We start from the raw sequence: 16,744 nt of genomic DNA, 5'->3' as shown, positions 1-16,744 counted from the left end.
TTCTTGATACTTCTTAAAGAGATAGTCCCATAAGGCTTTCTGAGAAGTTGACAAAATATTTTACAATTGTCTGTCCAGAACAGTGCCTGTTTCTCTTTCTATCTGCTGCTGAATCCTTCTCAATAGGCAGTGTAAATCGTTTTTGAGAGAATGTTACTGTCATGCTAGGTGCTGAGGGAGTGATATAGTGAAGAATTATTTTGCCCATGCTCTTGAAGTTCAAAATCCAAATGGGGCGGGAAGGTATCCACACTTACAAAGTAACACAGGATTTAGAAAGAGCAAGATGATATATATGAAATGTCATGAACATTGAATTATTAATTGTTGAATGAAATCTAAGTAACAGACACCACGAAAATTAGCTCATCAAAGCAGAGAGTGACTACCTTTATCAGAGAAGAGTACGTTGGTTTTGGATCATCTGAGAAGAGTGTAGAAGGAAAGGAGTGTATTATACCTTCTGTGCGTGTACCAACATGATATTTATATACTAGGAATATGTTTTTATGCCATGAGATTTTTCGAAGAGGAATAACAAAGTCCTCATCTTGTAGAGGAGAGATTATATGTGATTATGACAAAGTCAGTGAGAGGACTTGCTGTAAAAAAGTATCACATTCAGTGGGGATTCTGAGAGAGATCATACCCATTTGGGGATCAAGAAAATGTTTATAGGGAATTCATGATCAAGACAGAGCTTGAAAGATAAGTAATAATAAGCACAAAAGGATAACACAGTGGAAGACTCTAGTACAGGGGTTGGCAAACTATAGCCCTTAGGCTGACCACCTGTTTTTGTAAGTAAAGTTTCATTGGAACATAGTCATGCTCATTGGTTTATGTATTGTCTGTGACAGCTTTCACTCTGTAGTGGCAGAGTTGAGCAGTTGAGACAGACCACATAGTCTGCAAAGCCTAAAATATTTACTATTTGGTCCTTTACAGAAAGAAAATTTGCTGTTCCCTACAAGTAGATAGGCTATGGGTGGGAAAGTATTATTGCTAACTATTAAAGAAATGAAAATGATATATTTATTATAGCTGGAGGGGGAAGTCAGTAATAGAAGGGTGGGTGGCTAAAGAGGAGGTTATCCTTGAAGGAATTTAATAGGAAGACCATTACTAATAGAGAGGAAGTGAAGAGTATCTCTAGGCTGGAACAGTAGTTCATTTAGACATAGATGTGGTTTGTCCTTAATCATACTTTTCTAATCTTTCCCTTGCTAGCCAAGAAGGATCAGGAAGGTGGAGAAGAAAAGAAATCTGTGCAAAAGAAAAAAGTGAAAGAGTTAAAGGTGTTGGATTCAAAGACAGCCCAGAATCTCTGTGAGTAACTCGGTGATCTCAGCAATTTGAAATATGAAGGCGTTTTTTTCTAAGAGCTTAATTCTCGTGGATCCAGGGTCCCTTGATATGAAACTTCCATCTGTTAGTTCCTGGCATTGCATAGTAAATACCTGATATCTGATCCCTTCAATAGCACTGCAGGATTGTTAGCATCTAGTTTTACAGCAAGAAAATAAAGGCTAATAGGACTTTTAGGAATTTGCCTAGTCACATAGCGGGTAAGAGGCAGGTCTGGGAGTTGAACCTCATATTTTCTTATTTCAAAGCCATTACTATTTCCATTGCATCCACAGAAAATCTAACACAAATGTTCTAGCCACTGCACATTTCCTTCTTTCTCATTTTCTTTTAAGTATTTCCTTTAAAGGTGGGCACTGGCTTGACTTCCATCAAATCTAAAGTAACTTTGTGGTTTAGAATAAATAATGTAAATCCTGTACTTCTCAGAGTAGGATCAATAACTTCAAAGAGTTCTGTTCTGAACTTGCTACCTATACTCATAACTGTGATTGGTGGCAAATTTCAGATCAGAAACTCCTCTGCAGGGTTGATATAGGTAGTATTTAATGATCAGAATGAATGTTCATTTTTTTTTTGTTCACTTCAACTGTTGATATCCCTACTTTATGTTGCATAATGAAGATTTAAATATTTGTTCAACAAATATTTGAAGGTCTGCCGGGTTTCAGGCTCTATTAGGCACATACTAGGTGTGTGTTTCAGAGATGAAAGGGTATGTATTCCATAAAGCCCACTCATGATCCAGTGACATGGCTGTTGTCCCCATTTTACCAAGTGAGAAAACTAACGTTCAGATGTTATGACTTGGCCAAGATCACACAGGTAATGAGGACACATACCCACAAGTATAGTCAGTGACATAATGAGAACAGTAAGCCTTTACAATTCTTGACTATATAATCTTAGATCATTGGCAACAGATATTACTCAATAGTGTCTGTAGGTAAGTCCTTTTATGGAAATGAAAGTGATGTGAGATAGTTCCTCTTAAGATTATCTCTAGCAACATTAAAATGAGCAATTGTTATTTTAGAAAATGATAAAAGACTGTGGGGTAGTACATTGTTATTTCCAGTTGAATGATATCAATATGGGAAACAGAATTTAGGAAGAGAATTGAGATTAGGAGGGTCTAGGTGTTATTTAGTGATTCAGTGATTATTAAGTGCCTCTTATATGGTGAGGATGCAAAACTAAGTAAGGTAGTCCCTATCCTCATGAGCCATATGTCTGGTAGAGACAGAAAAGTAAATAATGGTTATAGCACAAGTTGGTAAGTGTTACGATGGAGGTGTGCTAGGAAGCTTATGAGAGCACTGGGCAAGGGGGCATCTAAATCAAGTGGGAGGAGTATTGGAGAGAGCTCAGTCATTCTAAATGAAGTACTGCTTAAAACTATTTACAACAAACTAAATGAAGGGTGAGGGCTGGCTTGTTTCAGGCAGAGGGATCAGCATGTATGAAGGCACAGAGGCATGTGTGCAGTTCAAGAACTGCAAGTAGTTGAGTACAGCTGAGTAAAGGCCATATGTGGGGGAGTGGTGGTTGAAGAAGCTTTCAAGAAATAGACATAGAGGCTAGATCATGAAGAAGTCTGATAGGCTTAGGCTAAGAAGTATGTATCTTATCCTAAAAACTGTGAAAGTTATTGGAGGGATTTTAATCAGGAAAGTGAGTGATACAACCCTATGTAATTTGAGGGAGGGCTACTTCAGCAGTGATTATGAGGCCGGATTGCTAGGGTAGGGGAAGACTCTAGGCAGAGAGATGTGTTACGTTATGGCTTTAAACTAGGCGAGAGGTGATCAAGGCCTGAAACTAAGTTGTAAGAGTGAATAGGAAGGCAGAAGATATTAAGAAGATAGAATTAATGGAACTTAGTGATTGATAGAGGGGATAAAGGAGATGTTTTCTTGGGTTAAGATCACTCTATAGAGAGTGGTACCACTTATTGAAATAGGAAAATCCAGCAGGAGCAGATTCTGTCTTTTGTGGGAGAAATGGTGGGCGTGAGTGAGAGATGGCAGAGTGGTAGGTAGGAATGATTGATTTAATTTTAGGATAGAATTTAAGGTTCCTGTGGGAATCTTCCAACAGGATGGGTGTATTAGGCATTTGGGTATAGAAATCAGGAGGAATGTCTGGCTGGAGATAAGAATTTAAGAAATAGTATATGAGTCATAGTTGAAGCCAATAATTTGCTTTGAAGGTCATTAATATTTGGGGGGGCAGGTAACAAAAAGGGGAGACCTCAAAGAAGGCTGGAAAGGAACAGCAAGAAAAATAGTCTGACATAGTCTAAGAAGTGGGAGTCATAGTCAAGTGAAATCAGGACAGGAGAAGTGTCTTTTGGGTCTGGCATTAGGAAAGCCAGTGACTTAGGCAGGAATAATTTTAGTATAGCCTAAGTGTTAAGAACAGAAGCTCTGGAATCCGTTTGTATTTAAATCCTGGCTCCAACCCTTACTAGCAGTGTGACCTTGGACGGGTAGCTTAACTTCTTTAAGTATGTTTCCTTTTCTGTCAAATGTGGTTAATAATACGAACTTATACATTATTATAAGTAGGGTTAAATGAGATCATATGTGTAGATTGTGTTTAAGATACTAGGTCTTACATGGAGTATACACTCAACAAATGATTGTCATCTTTTCACTGACTTTGTGGGGACAGAAGAATTAATGGGAATGTGGAAGCAAGAATAGACTGTTATGTTTTTAGAATGTTATAAAGTGAAGGAAAGAAGGAAGTTGGTAATTAAGAATGTTGCATCGGGGAGGATTTTTTTTTAAGATAGGAAAAACTTGAACGTGTATATCGTTGTCCCTCGGTACCTGTGGGGGATAGGTTCCAGAACCCCCCTCATATACCGAAATCCATGGGTGCTCAAGTCCTTTATATAAAATGGTGTAGTATAGTTGGCCCTCTGTATCCACAGATGCGGAAGGCCCACTGTATATGCTGAAGGAAAAGGTCCTTAGGGCTACCTGTTCTATTGAAACACGAGAAAAGGATGAGTATATGGATATAACTCTGCTAAGCTTACGTAAAGAAGTGTCGGCACAAGTTTTCTTCTAGATGATTCCAAAATAGCCCTTACTCGAGCCTTTTCTAGTCTGGTTCCAACTGAGGGCCCCCAGTGCTCAGTTTATAAGTGGCATGAGAGAAAGCTTAGCAAGTAATTTGACCGATGGCTTCAATTTTTCTCAGTAAAAAGCAGCAAGGCCTGTTTAGAACAAATGGGGAAGTGGCAGGACATTTGGGAGAATGGGGATATTTTATGTGGAGGAGCTGCCAAGAGAGCCAGGAGAGCGTGGAGTAGGGACACACAGAAGGATTCCCCACCATCACCGGTGCCACTTCAGATTCGTAGAATCTGATCTGCAGTGTTCATCAGCCCAGGTGTAAGAGGAGAGATATGAGATGGCTGGGTTAACTAAGGACTGGAAGGAGAAGGAAACAAGAGAATAAGAATAGTAGTAATAATAGAATGGGAGTGAAAGGGTAGACTACAGGGTCTAGGTTAAACAGAGAAAGCAAAGTAGAACTGAGACATTCAGAGAAAATGGAGTGGTCATCTCTCTCGTGGGAGAGAGAGAGCGCGCAGGAAGAGAGCACTCTGATGAGACTGAAGAGTCAATTTAGGGATAAGTGAGAGAGCTGAAAGGATGGGAAGTGTTTGTTGGGGAATGGGATGTGGCAATTTAAGAATCAGAGCATTTCAAGGCAGTGGCAGCTTTGAGGATGGAGTCAAGGGAGTGAGGAACTAAAATAGAACAGGGTGAACATTTTTGATGTATATATAGAGAGAGATCAAAGACTTCCTGTGTGAGCAAAGACAAGGTGTTTGTAGAATGTGGTGCTTGGAACAGTGTGGCTGGCGTGTGACATAAATGTGAGGATTCGTGGGAGGGAAAGCTGGGAGGTGGGAACCTTAAACACTGAGCTCAGGAACTTGGAGCTTAACTATACAGGCAGTGGGGAGCTGGTGGAGGTTTCAGATCATGACTTTAAGAGAGCACTCCCAGGAAGGATGTCCAGCGTAGGTTTGTAGGGTGGGCTGGAAGCGGGAAGAGACTGAGAAGAACATGTCTTTATATCTCATTTCCTGGCAGCAATCTTTTTGGGTTCCTTCCGCATGCCCTATCAAGAGATTAAGAATGTCATCCTGGAGGTGAATGAGGCTGTTCTGACTGAGTCTATGATCCAGGTAAGGAGCAAGGTCATTCTGGAGCTGGCTCTTTGCATTGCTATACACTAGCTCTGTCTCCTCTCTGCCTAGACGACGAGGACTCTGTAAGCATCGTTGACTTAAAGAATGCTGGCTTTATATAAGCTTCCATCTCTCTGGTGATCAGGTTATTTCTGGTATATTTTTCAAAAGCCCTGCCATCTCACTAACTGCCCCCCCACCCCCACCCCAGCCCGTGTCTCCTTCTTCGTGGTCTTTGGGCAGAGCGAGGGACTGACAGGAGGCTCAAGTTGTCAGCTCATCCCCCTCAAACTTAGACAGTCCCTTCTGTCTTGCAGAATCTCATTAAGCAGATGCCAGAGCCAGAGCAGTTAAAAATGCTTTCCGAACTGAAGGACGAATATGATGATCTGGCTGAGTCAGAGCAGTTCGGCGTCGTGGTGAGTGAGGCCTGTGGCATAGACTCTTCTCTGACCCCCTCTTCCCCGAGAGCATCCGGGGCACTTGCTCCTGGCCTCTTGTCTATTCTGAACCCATCTTTCTCTCTTTCTCCTCCCTACCCTGGAACTCAGATTCTGCCATAGGAGGCTTAAGCCTGTATCTTCTTCTTCCTTTCCTCTCTCTCTGTTGGCTATAACGGAACTGCTTGTCTCTCCCCAGATGGGCGCTGTGCCCCGCCTGCGGCCTCGCCTCAATGCCATCCTCTTCAAGCTGCAGTTCAGTGAGCAAGTGGAGAATATCAAGCCAGAGATTGTTTCTGTCACTGCCGCATGTGAGGAGTTGCGGAAGAGCGAGAACTTCTCTAGCCTCCTGGAGTTGACCTTGCTTGTTGGAAACTATATGAATGCTGGTTCCAGGAATGCTGGTGCTTTCGGCTTCAGTATCAGCTTCCTCTGTAAGGTGAGCCAGGGGGTTAGAGCAGGACGGTGGAAGGGAAGGCTGTGGCCTCTAGGAGCCCAGTGTGGCAAACTGCTGTCGGCCTGAGGTGATCGTGGGCGTGTCAGGACTCACCATTTCTCCTCTTCCCCCAAGCTTCGAGACACCAAGTCCACAGATCAGAAGATGACGTTGTTGCACTTCTTGGCTGAGTTGTGTGAGAATGACCATCCCGAGGTCCTCAAGTTTCCAGATGAGCTTGCCCACGTGGAGAAAGCCAGCCGAGGTGAGGCAGATTGGGGTGAAGCTAGAAGGTGGTTCCAAGCCCCAGAAATCTCTGCACGGGGTAGGGAAAGAAGACTCAGTCTAGATTTTAGATCATTTTCAGTTCAGACAATTTTAAGGAACGGGAGAGAGCACAGGCATGATGTCTAAGCCACAGGGAGGAGTATCGGGCAGAAGAGAGGTCTCCATGTACAGAAGTGGGAAGCGCTCTTTCCCTTCTTAGGGAAACACCAGACACCAAAAAAACAACTAGAAGAAAGGCAGGTATTTTTAGTTTAAGTCAACAGTTTTTCTCATTCAGAAAGCGTAGACTGGATTAGCAAAAACCAGGCCTCACCGTCCTGGGACTAGGCAAAGAAAAAGCAGCATTCAGTAGAAATGGGAACAGATTTCTGCCCACCCTCTATATTTCTGTGTAAGGTCTCCTTCCTCCCAAACCCTGTTCTCTAAAATAAATGAGACCAAGATCCCGGGGGATTTCATAGATTCTTGTTAAATTAAATGAAGCCTCTCTTCTCTTCTTAGTATTGTACAGCTTATGGAGGCTGGAGGTTTAATCATCAAGTAATTTATAGTTTCACTGAAAAGCTGTGTGAAACAATTAGAGAGCACGTGAGAGGACTAAAATAATTAAGTACCAGCTGGATGTACAGACTGGAGCAGTGCCCTGAAGAACAGAATAGGGTTTTGAGACTGGAGGTAGTAAAAGCTCTTGCTGTCTGTTTTTGTGTCTACTTTAGTTTCTGCTGAAAACTTGCAAAAGAACCTAGATCAGATGAAGAAACAGATTTCTGATGTGGAACGTGATATTCAGAATTTTCCAGCTGCCACAGATGAGAAAGACAAGTTCGTTGAAAAAATGACCATATCCTTTCTTGAAAGGAGGGAGTTGCCCCCTAGGAAAAAAAAGAACTTCCCGTGGGGGGACAACAGGATAGATACGATGATACACAATTTTTCCTTAAAAAATGGTTTTTCATTAAAAAATGTTTTTTCATTAAATGCATAGTTCTTGAAAGCATTCTCATTGTTGTGGTTTGCATCAAACCATGCAGATAAAGTAAAAGTCTCCCTTGCCCTCTGCCCCATCTCCCCACCTGCCAGACACACACACCCCATACTACACACACATACATATTCCCTTCTCCCTCCCCTTCCCAAAGATAACCACTGCCACTGGACTTCTGATTTGCACCCTAATGAATGTATTTTAGTAAAAATTGCACTGTATTGCTTTAGCACTTAATATGTTTGGCCCTGTTTCCATAGCAGTGTATGCAGACCAGTCTCTTTTTAAACTGCCACTTCCTATTCTTTAGGAATACCATAGTTCATGGTTTACCATTCCCGTTTGGATGTTTAGATTGCTTCTGGGTTTTGCTAATGCGCCGTGTTGCGCATCCTTGTGCACGCCGGTACCCATCTGTGAGTCGTCCTCAGGGCTAGAGAAGTGGGTCTGCTTCCTGGTGTTGGCTCTTCACTCCCTGGCTGCACAGCTTTGTGAAGGAGGCACAGGAACAGTACAACAAGCTGCGGATGATGCACTCTAACATGGAGACGCTCTATAAGGAGCTGGGCGAGTACTTCCTCTTTGACCCCAAGAAGGTGTCTGTGGAAGAATTCTTCATGGATCTGCACAACTTTAAGAATATGTTTGTGGTAAGCAGGGTATACCTGCCGACTGAAGCGTTCGTGGACCTTTCTCACTTTCCACTGGGTTCATGTTGGTTGGTGGTGGGTGTGTACATGTGTGAGTGCATACGTGCCCACGTGTTCATTTCTTCCCCCACAGCAAGCAGTCAAGGAGAACCAGAAGCGGCGGGAGACAGAGGAGAAGATGCGGCGAGCAAAACTGGCCAAGGAGAAGGCAGAGAAGGAGCGGCTGGAGAAGCAGCAGAAGAGAGAGCAGCTCATAGACATGAATGCTGGTAAGAAGCGAAGGCAAAGGGCCGATGGGTTGAGACAGGAACATTTGGAAGGCTTCTCCGTCTAGAGTCTAGAGGCCAGAGAACAGCTCATGTCTGAGCTCAACTGCTGGCAAATGATTTTTGGCAGCCTTCTTCCTCCACGATCCTGATGCTGGACTTTAACCCCGACTCCGTTACATGCACGTTCCAGTGCTCGACTCTCAGTTTTTTCCCTCCTTTGCTGGTTCTGCATTATGTCTCACCTCCCCAGTGATTTACTATTGCTGTAACATGTACTCTTGCCTTCTGCCTGTCCAAAAATTCCCCCGTCTGGTTTTCATACCCTCTAGTACATCTTTTGTTCTTTTTCCCAAACTGTTTTCCTGGCCCTGCTCCTGTCTTTTAACGGCTTGCCTTCTCTTTCTGCTCATTTCACTAAGTATTGTGTCCCCAGTACCTCAGCACAGTTGTACACACCTATCAGATTGTAAATGGATTGAACTTCTGGAAAGGGGGCAGGGGAGCTGGCCACCCTCTTCCTTCTTCAGCAGAATCTCTATTTCACTCTCAGAAGCATGTCTTTGTTGAAACATATGGCCTCAATCACTGGCCCTCTGTTTCCTGTTTCTGCTTCTTTCCTGCTGCCGACTCCCTGCCCCTCTCTGGCTGCTCTCTCTGCGGGCAGCGGAAATCCAGCATCCATTGCACACAGCCCTGAGCTGGTGCCACCCTTCTTGAACCTGAGGGGCTACGAGCCATCTAAGTAAAGAGGTTCTCTGGGCTGCTGGGTCTGGCAAGAATCCATGCTTTGCTGAGCACGAGTGGTGAGGGCTGCTCTGACACTCCAGCTCCCAGGGACTTCTCTTTGTGGCACGATCAGGGACCTGAAGCAGCAGAACTGCCTGCATTTCTGTCTTTTCTTTATATTTTTTGGGGAAGCAGTTCCCCTGCCCTTACTCCAGTTGTATATAAGCCACAAACTTTGCTCTAGTAATGCCATTAAAAAAGCCCACACCAAGTATCCTTCACCTTCCCCCATTCTCCCCAGGCCTCTAGGCTTTGTCCCCAGTTAATGTTTAGGACGTAGTAGGGAAAGGTGGAGTCCAGCTGATTTGTGGGAGTCCAGCTGATTCGAAGGCTGCACACAGTCGTCAGGCAGCGCAGGGGACCCTGCCCTGGTCCATGTCCCCAAGGGCAAGCAGATGAGGTTGGAATGTAGGGCAGCTGCACTGGTGGTGTTTGGCCAGCAGGCGGCACTGGGAGCAGTGAGCCCAGCCTTGTGGCTGGCAGCCTACCGGCTCCTAGGGATTTCACAGTTTCAGGTTTCGCCACCCTTAGCTGTTGCCATGGAAACGGAGCGGGCTGGAATAAGGATTCTACATTAACTCTTTGTATTCCAACCAGAAGCTCCTCTTAGATGCAGAGCTGACTTCCGGAAGATGCAGCCACTGGGGGCAGTACTTAAGTGAAATACACTCTTGATCAGTGGTCTCTCATCTTTCCTCAGCCCTGCTCTGAAACTGAAAGCAGGCTTTCCGTGAGAGGTTTATTATGTAAATTGGAGTGAAACACTTCAGGATAAATAGTGATATAGTTCTTTATTAATGTCATAATCCCGGTCTCTGTACGTATCCCAGTCTTGCAGTCAAGCAGGTCTACACTTTTCTGTGCTAGTTCTGATGGGGGTGGGAAGGGAGGAGGGCACTGCAGGAAAATTATGCAAGGTTTGCAGTGGTTGGTAACCAGTGAAACCTTTAGTTTTAACCATTTTCAAACAGACACGAGCAAACATGGGCTGTGAGACTTGAGGTTGAGCCCTCCGTGTGCTCCGAGCCCCGAGAAACTGTGGGCGAGGGCAAGCAATTCAGTAGCAGTGCATTTTTTGTGGGGCTCAACACATGAGTGCTACTCGGGCTGAAGAGCTTACATCTCCGTTTTTGTTCATGACAGAGGGCGATGAGACAGGTGTGATGGACAGTCTCCTGGAAGCCCTGCAGTCAGGCGCAGCATTCCGGCGGAAGAGAGGACCCCGTCAGGGTAAGTCAGCAAGTGGAGCCCAGCCTGTGTGTTGAAGGAAGGCAGTGAGGCCTCTCTGCTCCTGGTCCTGCTTGTCTTGGGCTAATGAGCAGGTAATGATGTTCTGGAGGGTTTAGAAACTTCTGAGCAGGTAATGATGTTCTGGAGGGTTTAGAAACTTCCCCACAATAGTCCCTGCATCTAGAGTGGATTACCTAGTCCGCTTCCAACCATGTTAGAAAGTGCTGACTTGGAGAACTAGGACTTGAGGGACTGACAACAGATATTACATTTGATTATTCTTGTATCTCTCCTCATTCTTTTTTTTTTTTTTTTTTTTTCTCCTTTTTTTTTTTTTCTCCTCATTCTTGAAGCAGAAACGTAGAATAAGCAAACCACTGTGCAGGACACAGAGATTTGAGTAGGCGTTTGTGTATATGAACAAAAAATTTGATGTAACTTCAAAACTGTACATTAGATGTAGGAATACAAAGAAAATAAGTCAAGAGTCCTTTCTCTCAGCTTCACAAGCAGAAGAGATAGAATAGAAAGTATGGAATCCTATAGAGAGAAGGCTAGGCATCATTCTCCCCAGATGTAAGAATGTAGAGGAGCATCTCAACCGAAGGATTGTGCTATGTCTGAAACCTGCCTTTTTCTTGGGTGTAATTGGCCTCCACTGCACTTGCCTTCCCCGTTTACTCCCCCGCAGCCTCCTCTCCCGACCTTCAGAAGATTTAAGTGGATTATGTTGAGCCAGAGCCTCTAAGAAGAATTATGGGGATAGGAGGACAAATGATCCAGGCATTAGTATGGGGAAGGATCAACGGTTAAACTGCCTTTGAGGGAAGTATATAGTGGCCAAGAGACTGGTCCAGAAGAAGGTATGGCCAAAGCTACTCCTCATGACCTGCACTACTGAGTCTGGTGAAGGCCCTCTGGGGCTAGGCATGATGGCTTCTTTCCTAGGTTGAAGGGTGGGCATTACAGAAAAGGCAGCATTAAGAGTTTGTACTTCTGAGGTGGTTTAAGCTATGTTCCCTATTCCCTGGCTGGTGTGTTCTGTGGGCCTGTGTGATAGGAGCTTCACTTCAACGTTATTGTACAGATGAGTTGTGTGGTTTGCTTGGGACACTGCTTAGCTATTAACAGTGGTATCTGTAGGACCTATAGTACCCGTCACAGCCTGTAAAGGTGACCTTACGATCAAGGGTATGGAGCATGTTAGCCCACACAGAGTCAGTGTCCTGGGCCAGACGTTGTAGATCACTATGAGTTTCTTCGTGAATGGCTGACTGCCTGCTTCTGCCAATACTCTGAATACCCAGAGGGAAATTCCCTCTGAGGGCTCTTCTGTAGGACTTCAGAACCTGCCCTAAACAGAAGAATCCCTCATTACAACTCTTACCTATTTCCTGGCATCCTCTGAGTACAGGCTTTCTGGAGGGGAGGAGAGGTGAGTGTGATGGACTTAGGTCTTTCTGGGATAGCGTGTTCAGTCGTGTAGATCTAGGTTTGGGCAGAGTATGAAGCTAGTGGTATTTTTGGTGTGTTTAGTCTTTAGAGATTGTTGCGACATTGTTTCCTCCCCACCATATAAGGTGATGTGGCCTGACATTAAGCGTTTCTAGATAAACAAAAATACATTGCCTCTCCCTATTTTCCTCTATCCTCTCAGCTAAGTGCCAACCTTCACCGGACTTTTGGTGGGGAATTCCCTTTTAAGCTTCTTCCTGTAGAACTAAACCAGAATCCCAGATGCTTCCTGGACACAGGCAGCCAGACATCAGTGGCTTCCCTCTACTGGAGAGGCCCCATTCTCCACTTCTTCCCAAGTGAGAAACCAGGACTTACAGGCCGAGGAAGCAGGGATTTTGTTAGAACCTAACCTTTCAGCAGAGGACCTGGGTCAAAGTGCTGTTTCCCAGTGCAAGAAGGACTAGGAGATTCTGAAGCGAAAAGAAGGTGAAACTCAGAACTACGTACTTTTAAAATTGGCTCCACCTTGTATCCTTATCTTTCTGGGGTCACTAAACACACCGAACATATCTGGGAAAATCAGGGGAGACGTTTCTAGTTACCCTGGTAACCCCTGTAGACATTGGTACATTCATTTCCGAGAAAGTGACGTGGCCTTCCATTAAACATGAACAGAAGGCCAGGCATCACAGTAGAGAGCAAAGAGCACAGGCCTAGGTAGGCATCAGAAGACCCAATGTCACATCCAACTGATGCTGCCTAGATTACCTGAGACAAGTTTCTGGGACTCAGTTTCTTCACGTCTAAAATGAGAGTTGGGCTAGAGTGGTCTCCAGGGCCCTTTACAGCTTTAGTATTTTTTTTTTTTTCTACCGTGACAGTAGGATTAAGAGGAGAAGAAAAGAAAGAGGCTGGACCCAGAAGGCCACATTGTAAAACTATACAGGTTTCCCTCACTGGCTGCCGGACTTAGCTGGTCCACCCAGTGCCTGGCCGTCTCTGACTGTTCCTGCTGACTGATTTTGAGCTAAAGAACCGAAGCACTATCATGCAGGTCTGCCTCACAGCCCTCCTCCGTCCCATAAAGGCAGCTGTCCATATTGAAAGACACAGCCTTTGCCCTGGGATTTAAAGGAATGTTTAAAAAACATCTTCTGGTCTCTGGAGACCTGAGGGAGTGACCAGTATACAAAGAGCCATTGAGGGGTTTGGAAGAGGAGCGTTACTATCAGGGCTGGTTCATTAAAAGTGACATGTAAACTGCTGTGATCTGCAGGGTGTGGGAGAACAATGCTTTGAGTGTCAAGGGGAAGAATCCATGTGATTGTATTACAGCCACTATTTCAGGCTGATGATTGAGTCAGCTTGTGGTTTTAATGACTCAACTTTATCTCCATGTCTGAATTGTGGCTCCTTATATACAGGCCATCTGCTCACTGGGATAAAAGTCAAGGAAAGAAGGAAATTCATCTCCCTCTCCCTTTCCTTCCCTCTGCCACTTCCCAGCTTCCAGCTAAGCTCTCCCTACACTGATAGAACCTTAGAGTTGGGACCAGCGCTGAAGCCCTCCAGTAATTAGCATCTCACCTTCTCGTAGGTAACAGGACTTGAGACCCAGATAAGGTCTTGCCAAGATCTACAGAACTGGCTAATGATAGAGCCAGAACTGTAACCCACTGTTGTGAATCCAAGTCCAGGAATATTTCCACTAAGCCTATGTGAGGAGCAGGAGATGACGGCGAGCCCTCTGTGTAGGCCAGAAATGCTCTTTCATACCTTCCAGCAAGGAGAGCCCTGGACATGGTGAAATTGCTTCAGGGAGTTTTCCAGCGACCACCTGTCTAGAGAGGTTAAGAGTATATCCTCTACCACCACTATTTCTCCCTCCACTTTTGTAAAAATAGGACAGGAATTATAATTAGGAGTGTTGTAGACAATAATGAGTTCTTTAGGATGGTAATGATTGCCCCATCTGTCCTAGTTTCCTCTTCCCTTAGGAAGCTTATTAACAAGAGTACTTCCTCCTTAGTAGTAGTTCCTAGCCTGTGTGTTATAAATATCTTTTTTCCAAATCATTAACCTTTTTCTAATTCATCCATACTAGTGTTATAGGTCTGATTTCGCTGGTGTTTTTATCTAGCTCAGCCCTAACTTCTAGAAATCTGGCCTCAGAGAGCTTTGGCCAATGTCTCAAGATTGTTCCCTTTTCCCCACAGTCTGTGGGACTACTAGGAGTTAATAATCCTCCCTGGTCCCATAGAATCAAAATATGTATCTGCTTCTGTGGCTACTTTTCATCGTCTTAACAAGTACCCAAGTTAGGGAAAGGCTGGGAGAGGTTGTCTTCTGGATAGTCAAGCTGTTCAGCGTAACTGTGGCCCTGAAGCCAGAGTGGCAGCCAGGATTCCTCGATTCTGTTCCCAGTTCCAACAAGAGTTTTTCTCTTTTCTGATTCTGACCTTAGGCCACATCAGGTCCATGCCTAGTATACCTACCTTCTAGGCTTAAAAGGGAAATTTTGGTCTTTCCTGACTTACCATCCACTCAGGTTTTATGCAATCTGCAATGCATCAGAAGCTTTTTGAATCTAGGAAAATACAGAGACGTGCTTGATTAGGTACAACTGGTATCTTCTTAGTTTAGAGGCAGAAACCAAAGAGAGAAACAGCTGAAGATACTTCACACTTGTACTTTGACTTTTCCCATGTTGTCCAAGACAGGTGTTCCTGAAGACCCAGTGTTCCTTTTCCCCGGGTCCAGAGTCAGACATTATTTTAACATATACTTACCCCTTGAGTCACACACACACACAAATATAGTTGGAATATTTTCTCACCTGCTCCTGACTGAATTCAAAGGAGCAGCAAAGTGATAATCAAGCCACTGCCTTTTCTGGACATGACAAGTAGGGTCCTAGAGAAGGGAGTATTCCAGAAAAAGAGCAGAAACTCAGCAGGTCTGAGGAAGATTTTGCTGGAGATAGGAGACCATCCTAGTCGCAACTCCTACGCACCCCTTTCCTCCCCCGTCCGTCGCTGAGGCATCATTGCACGTTCATAATCCGAGGAGTAGTTTGTGTGAAACCCTGTAGTCTTGGTCACACACCTTCCCCCGTAACCAGATGAGCCCTGTGCCTGCCAGCCAGCCAGGGTCTTCACTATTCTTTCTCCTCTTGGTAGACAATCCTGCGTGTCCCTGGGAGGAGGAGGAGGAGACCTGTAAATTGGTAACCTGTGGACGTGCTGTGTGCTCCCAGCTGACCCGCGGGTAGCCTCTGCCGTGTGAACACAGTGGCTCTGGGTCATGTTTCTGCAGAGGCTGACAGCCCTAGTGAAGACCTGGGCCCTCTGACCCTGTTTGGCTTCCGTCCCAGCTAAAGCTTTTTGCTCGTCTCAAGAAGGCAAAGTGGACACTTTGTTCACTGACCCTTCTGGACCTCTTCCTTCCTGCTCGTGCCCTGCCGCTGCCCTGTCCTGCATTTAGGAGTGCTGGCCTTCTCTCCTCCGTCTCTGCTTCTTTAAGGTTTAGGCACTGCTTTCTCCACCCAGCTTTCCCATGACCCAGCAAGCTGTTTTGTTTTTTGTTTTTTAATTGGATATAAATCACATACCTAAAATTCACCCTTCTAAAGTATACAATTTACTGTTTTTTTTTAGCATATTCACAAGGTTGTACAACCAGCACCACTAATTCCAGAACATTTCATGACCCTAAAAAGAAACCCCATACCCATTCTCCCCACGCCTAGGCCTGGCAACCACAAACCTACTTTCTGTCTCTGGATTTGCCCATCCTAGAGATTTTACAGAAATGGAATTATAGCATCTGTGGCCTTTGTGTCCGACTTCTTTCACCCCTGGCAGGCAGCTCTTTGGGACCTGCAGTCTGTCTGCGCTGCTTGTAGGGCATGGGAATAGGCAGAGAGCATGAGATGGGCATGGTCCCAAGGAACGGCTTTCTTGTTGAGGATACTGGGACCATAAATGTGGATTCCATGAATGAATATGAGAGTCTTGGGGATGACGCCCAGGAGTTAGGACAGAAACTCATGGACTGATTGGTTCTTCTCTTCCTATTTAGGGTGGCAACAGAAGCTTCACTATCCCTTAGCCCATTGGTATAAGATTTGTTTGTAGGGTTCGTCCTGGCCATCCTTGACCCCAGCTCTGCTTTCCCTGACACACCTTTCACTACCCCTCCCCTTACACACACCCACACACACATATTGCACACCTTGTAGAGCCCTTGGCATTTGGATCATCGCTGCTGCCCTTGAAGAGGTGGAAAAGAGCTCAGCGTGTGGGCACGGCGAGAGAGAGAGGGAGGGTTGGTGGGACCCAGGCGAGTGTGGCATCATGTGACGTCAGTGCATGGCTGCAGCTCCTCTTTGCGGGAGTCCCTCTGGCCGCCTGCTAAAGGCCTTCCTCTGCTCGGGACAACCCTGCCCAGGGCTGACTGAAAGTGATTTTGGCCTAGGAGCTTCCTGAGAACTGCCAAGAAAACAAAAACAATACTGTTTACTAAGCTTGAGTCTGTTTACTTCCAACAACCCTCTGACGAGAAAACAGATTTTGAGTACTTCTCTCTTTACATTACACTGCTGATACTTGAACTCCGT

The 16,744-nt window shown here is 45.0% G+C and overlaps 1 protein-coding gene across 5 annotated transcripts in view; it reads left to right on the top strand.

Moving 5' to 3' along the window:
• The window catches only part of DIAPH1 (diaphanous related formin 1), a 95,019-nt gene that overhangs the window by 76,055 nt on the left and 2,220 nt on the right, over window positions 1-16,744 (top strand). For 4 of the 5 annotated variants that reach the window (XM_089909400.1, XM_089909401.1, XM_089909402.1 and 1 more), the window contains 9 exons: window positions 1,231-1,329; window positions 5,487-5,581; window positions 5,902-6,003; window positions 6,224-6,463; window positions 6,596-6,725; window positions 7,465-7,590; window positions 8,220-8,383; window positions 8,517-8,652; window positions 10,582-10,668. In XM_089909400.1, coding sequence (XP_089765526.1) covers window positions 1,231-1,329; window positions 5,487-5,581; window positions 5,902-6,003; window positions 6,224-6,463; window positions 6,596-6,725; window positions 7,465-7,590; window positions 8,220-8,383; window positions 8,517-8,652; window positions 10,582-10,668 — 1,179 coding nt within the window. Of the gene's footprint in view, window positions 1-1,230; window positions 1,330-5,486; window positions 5,582-5,901; window positions 6,004-6,223; window positions 6,464-6,595; window positions 6,726-7,464; window positions 7,616-8,219; window positions 8,384-8,516; window positions 8,653-10,581; window positions 10,669-16,744 lie in introns of all 5 variants that reach the window. The other variant, XM_089909404.1, reaches the window with a different exon arrangement.

This window comes from Delphinapterus leucas, chromosome 3 (genome assembly GCF_059928025.1).
Source record: "Delphinapterus leucas isolate spDelLeu-1000000601 "Yukka" chromosome 3, BTC_Dleu_Yukka2, whole genome shotgun sequence".
In the NCBI taxonomy this organism is placed as follows: Eukaryota; Metazoa; Chordata; class Mammalia; order Artiodactyla; family Monodontidae; genus Delphinapterus; species Delphinapterus leucas.
This window is presented reverse-complemented; position numbering and strand designations above follow the sequence as displayed.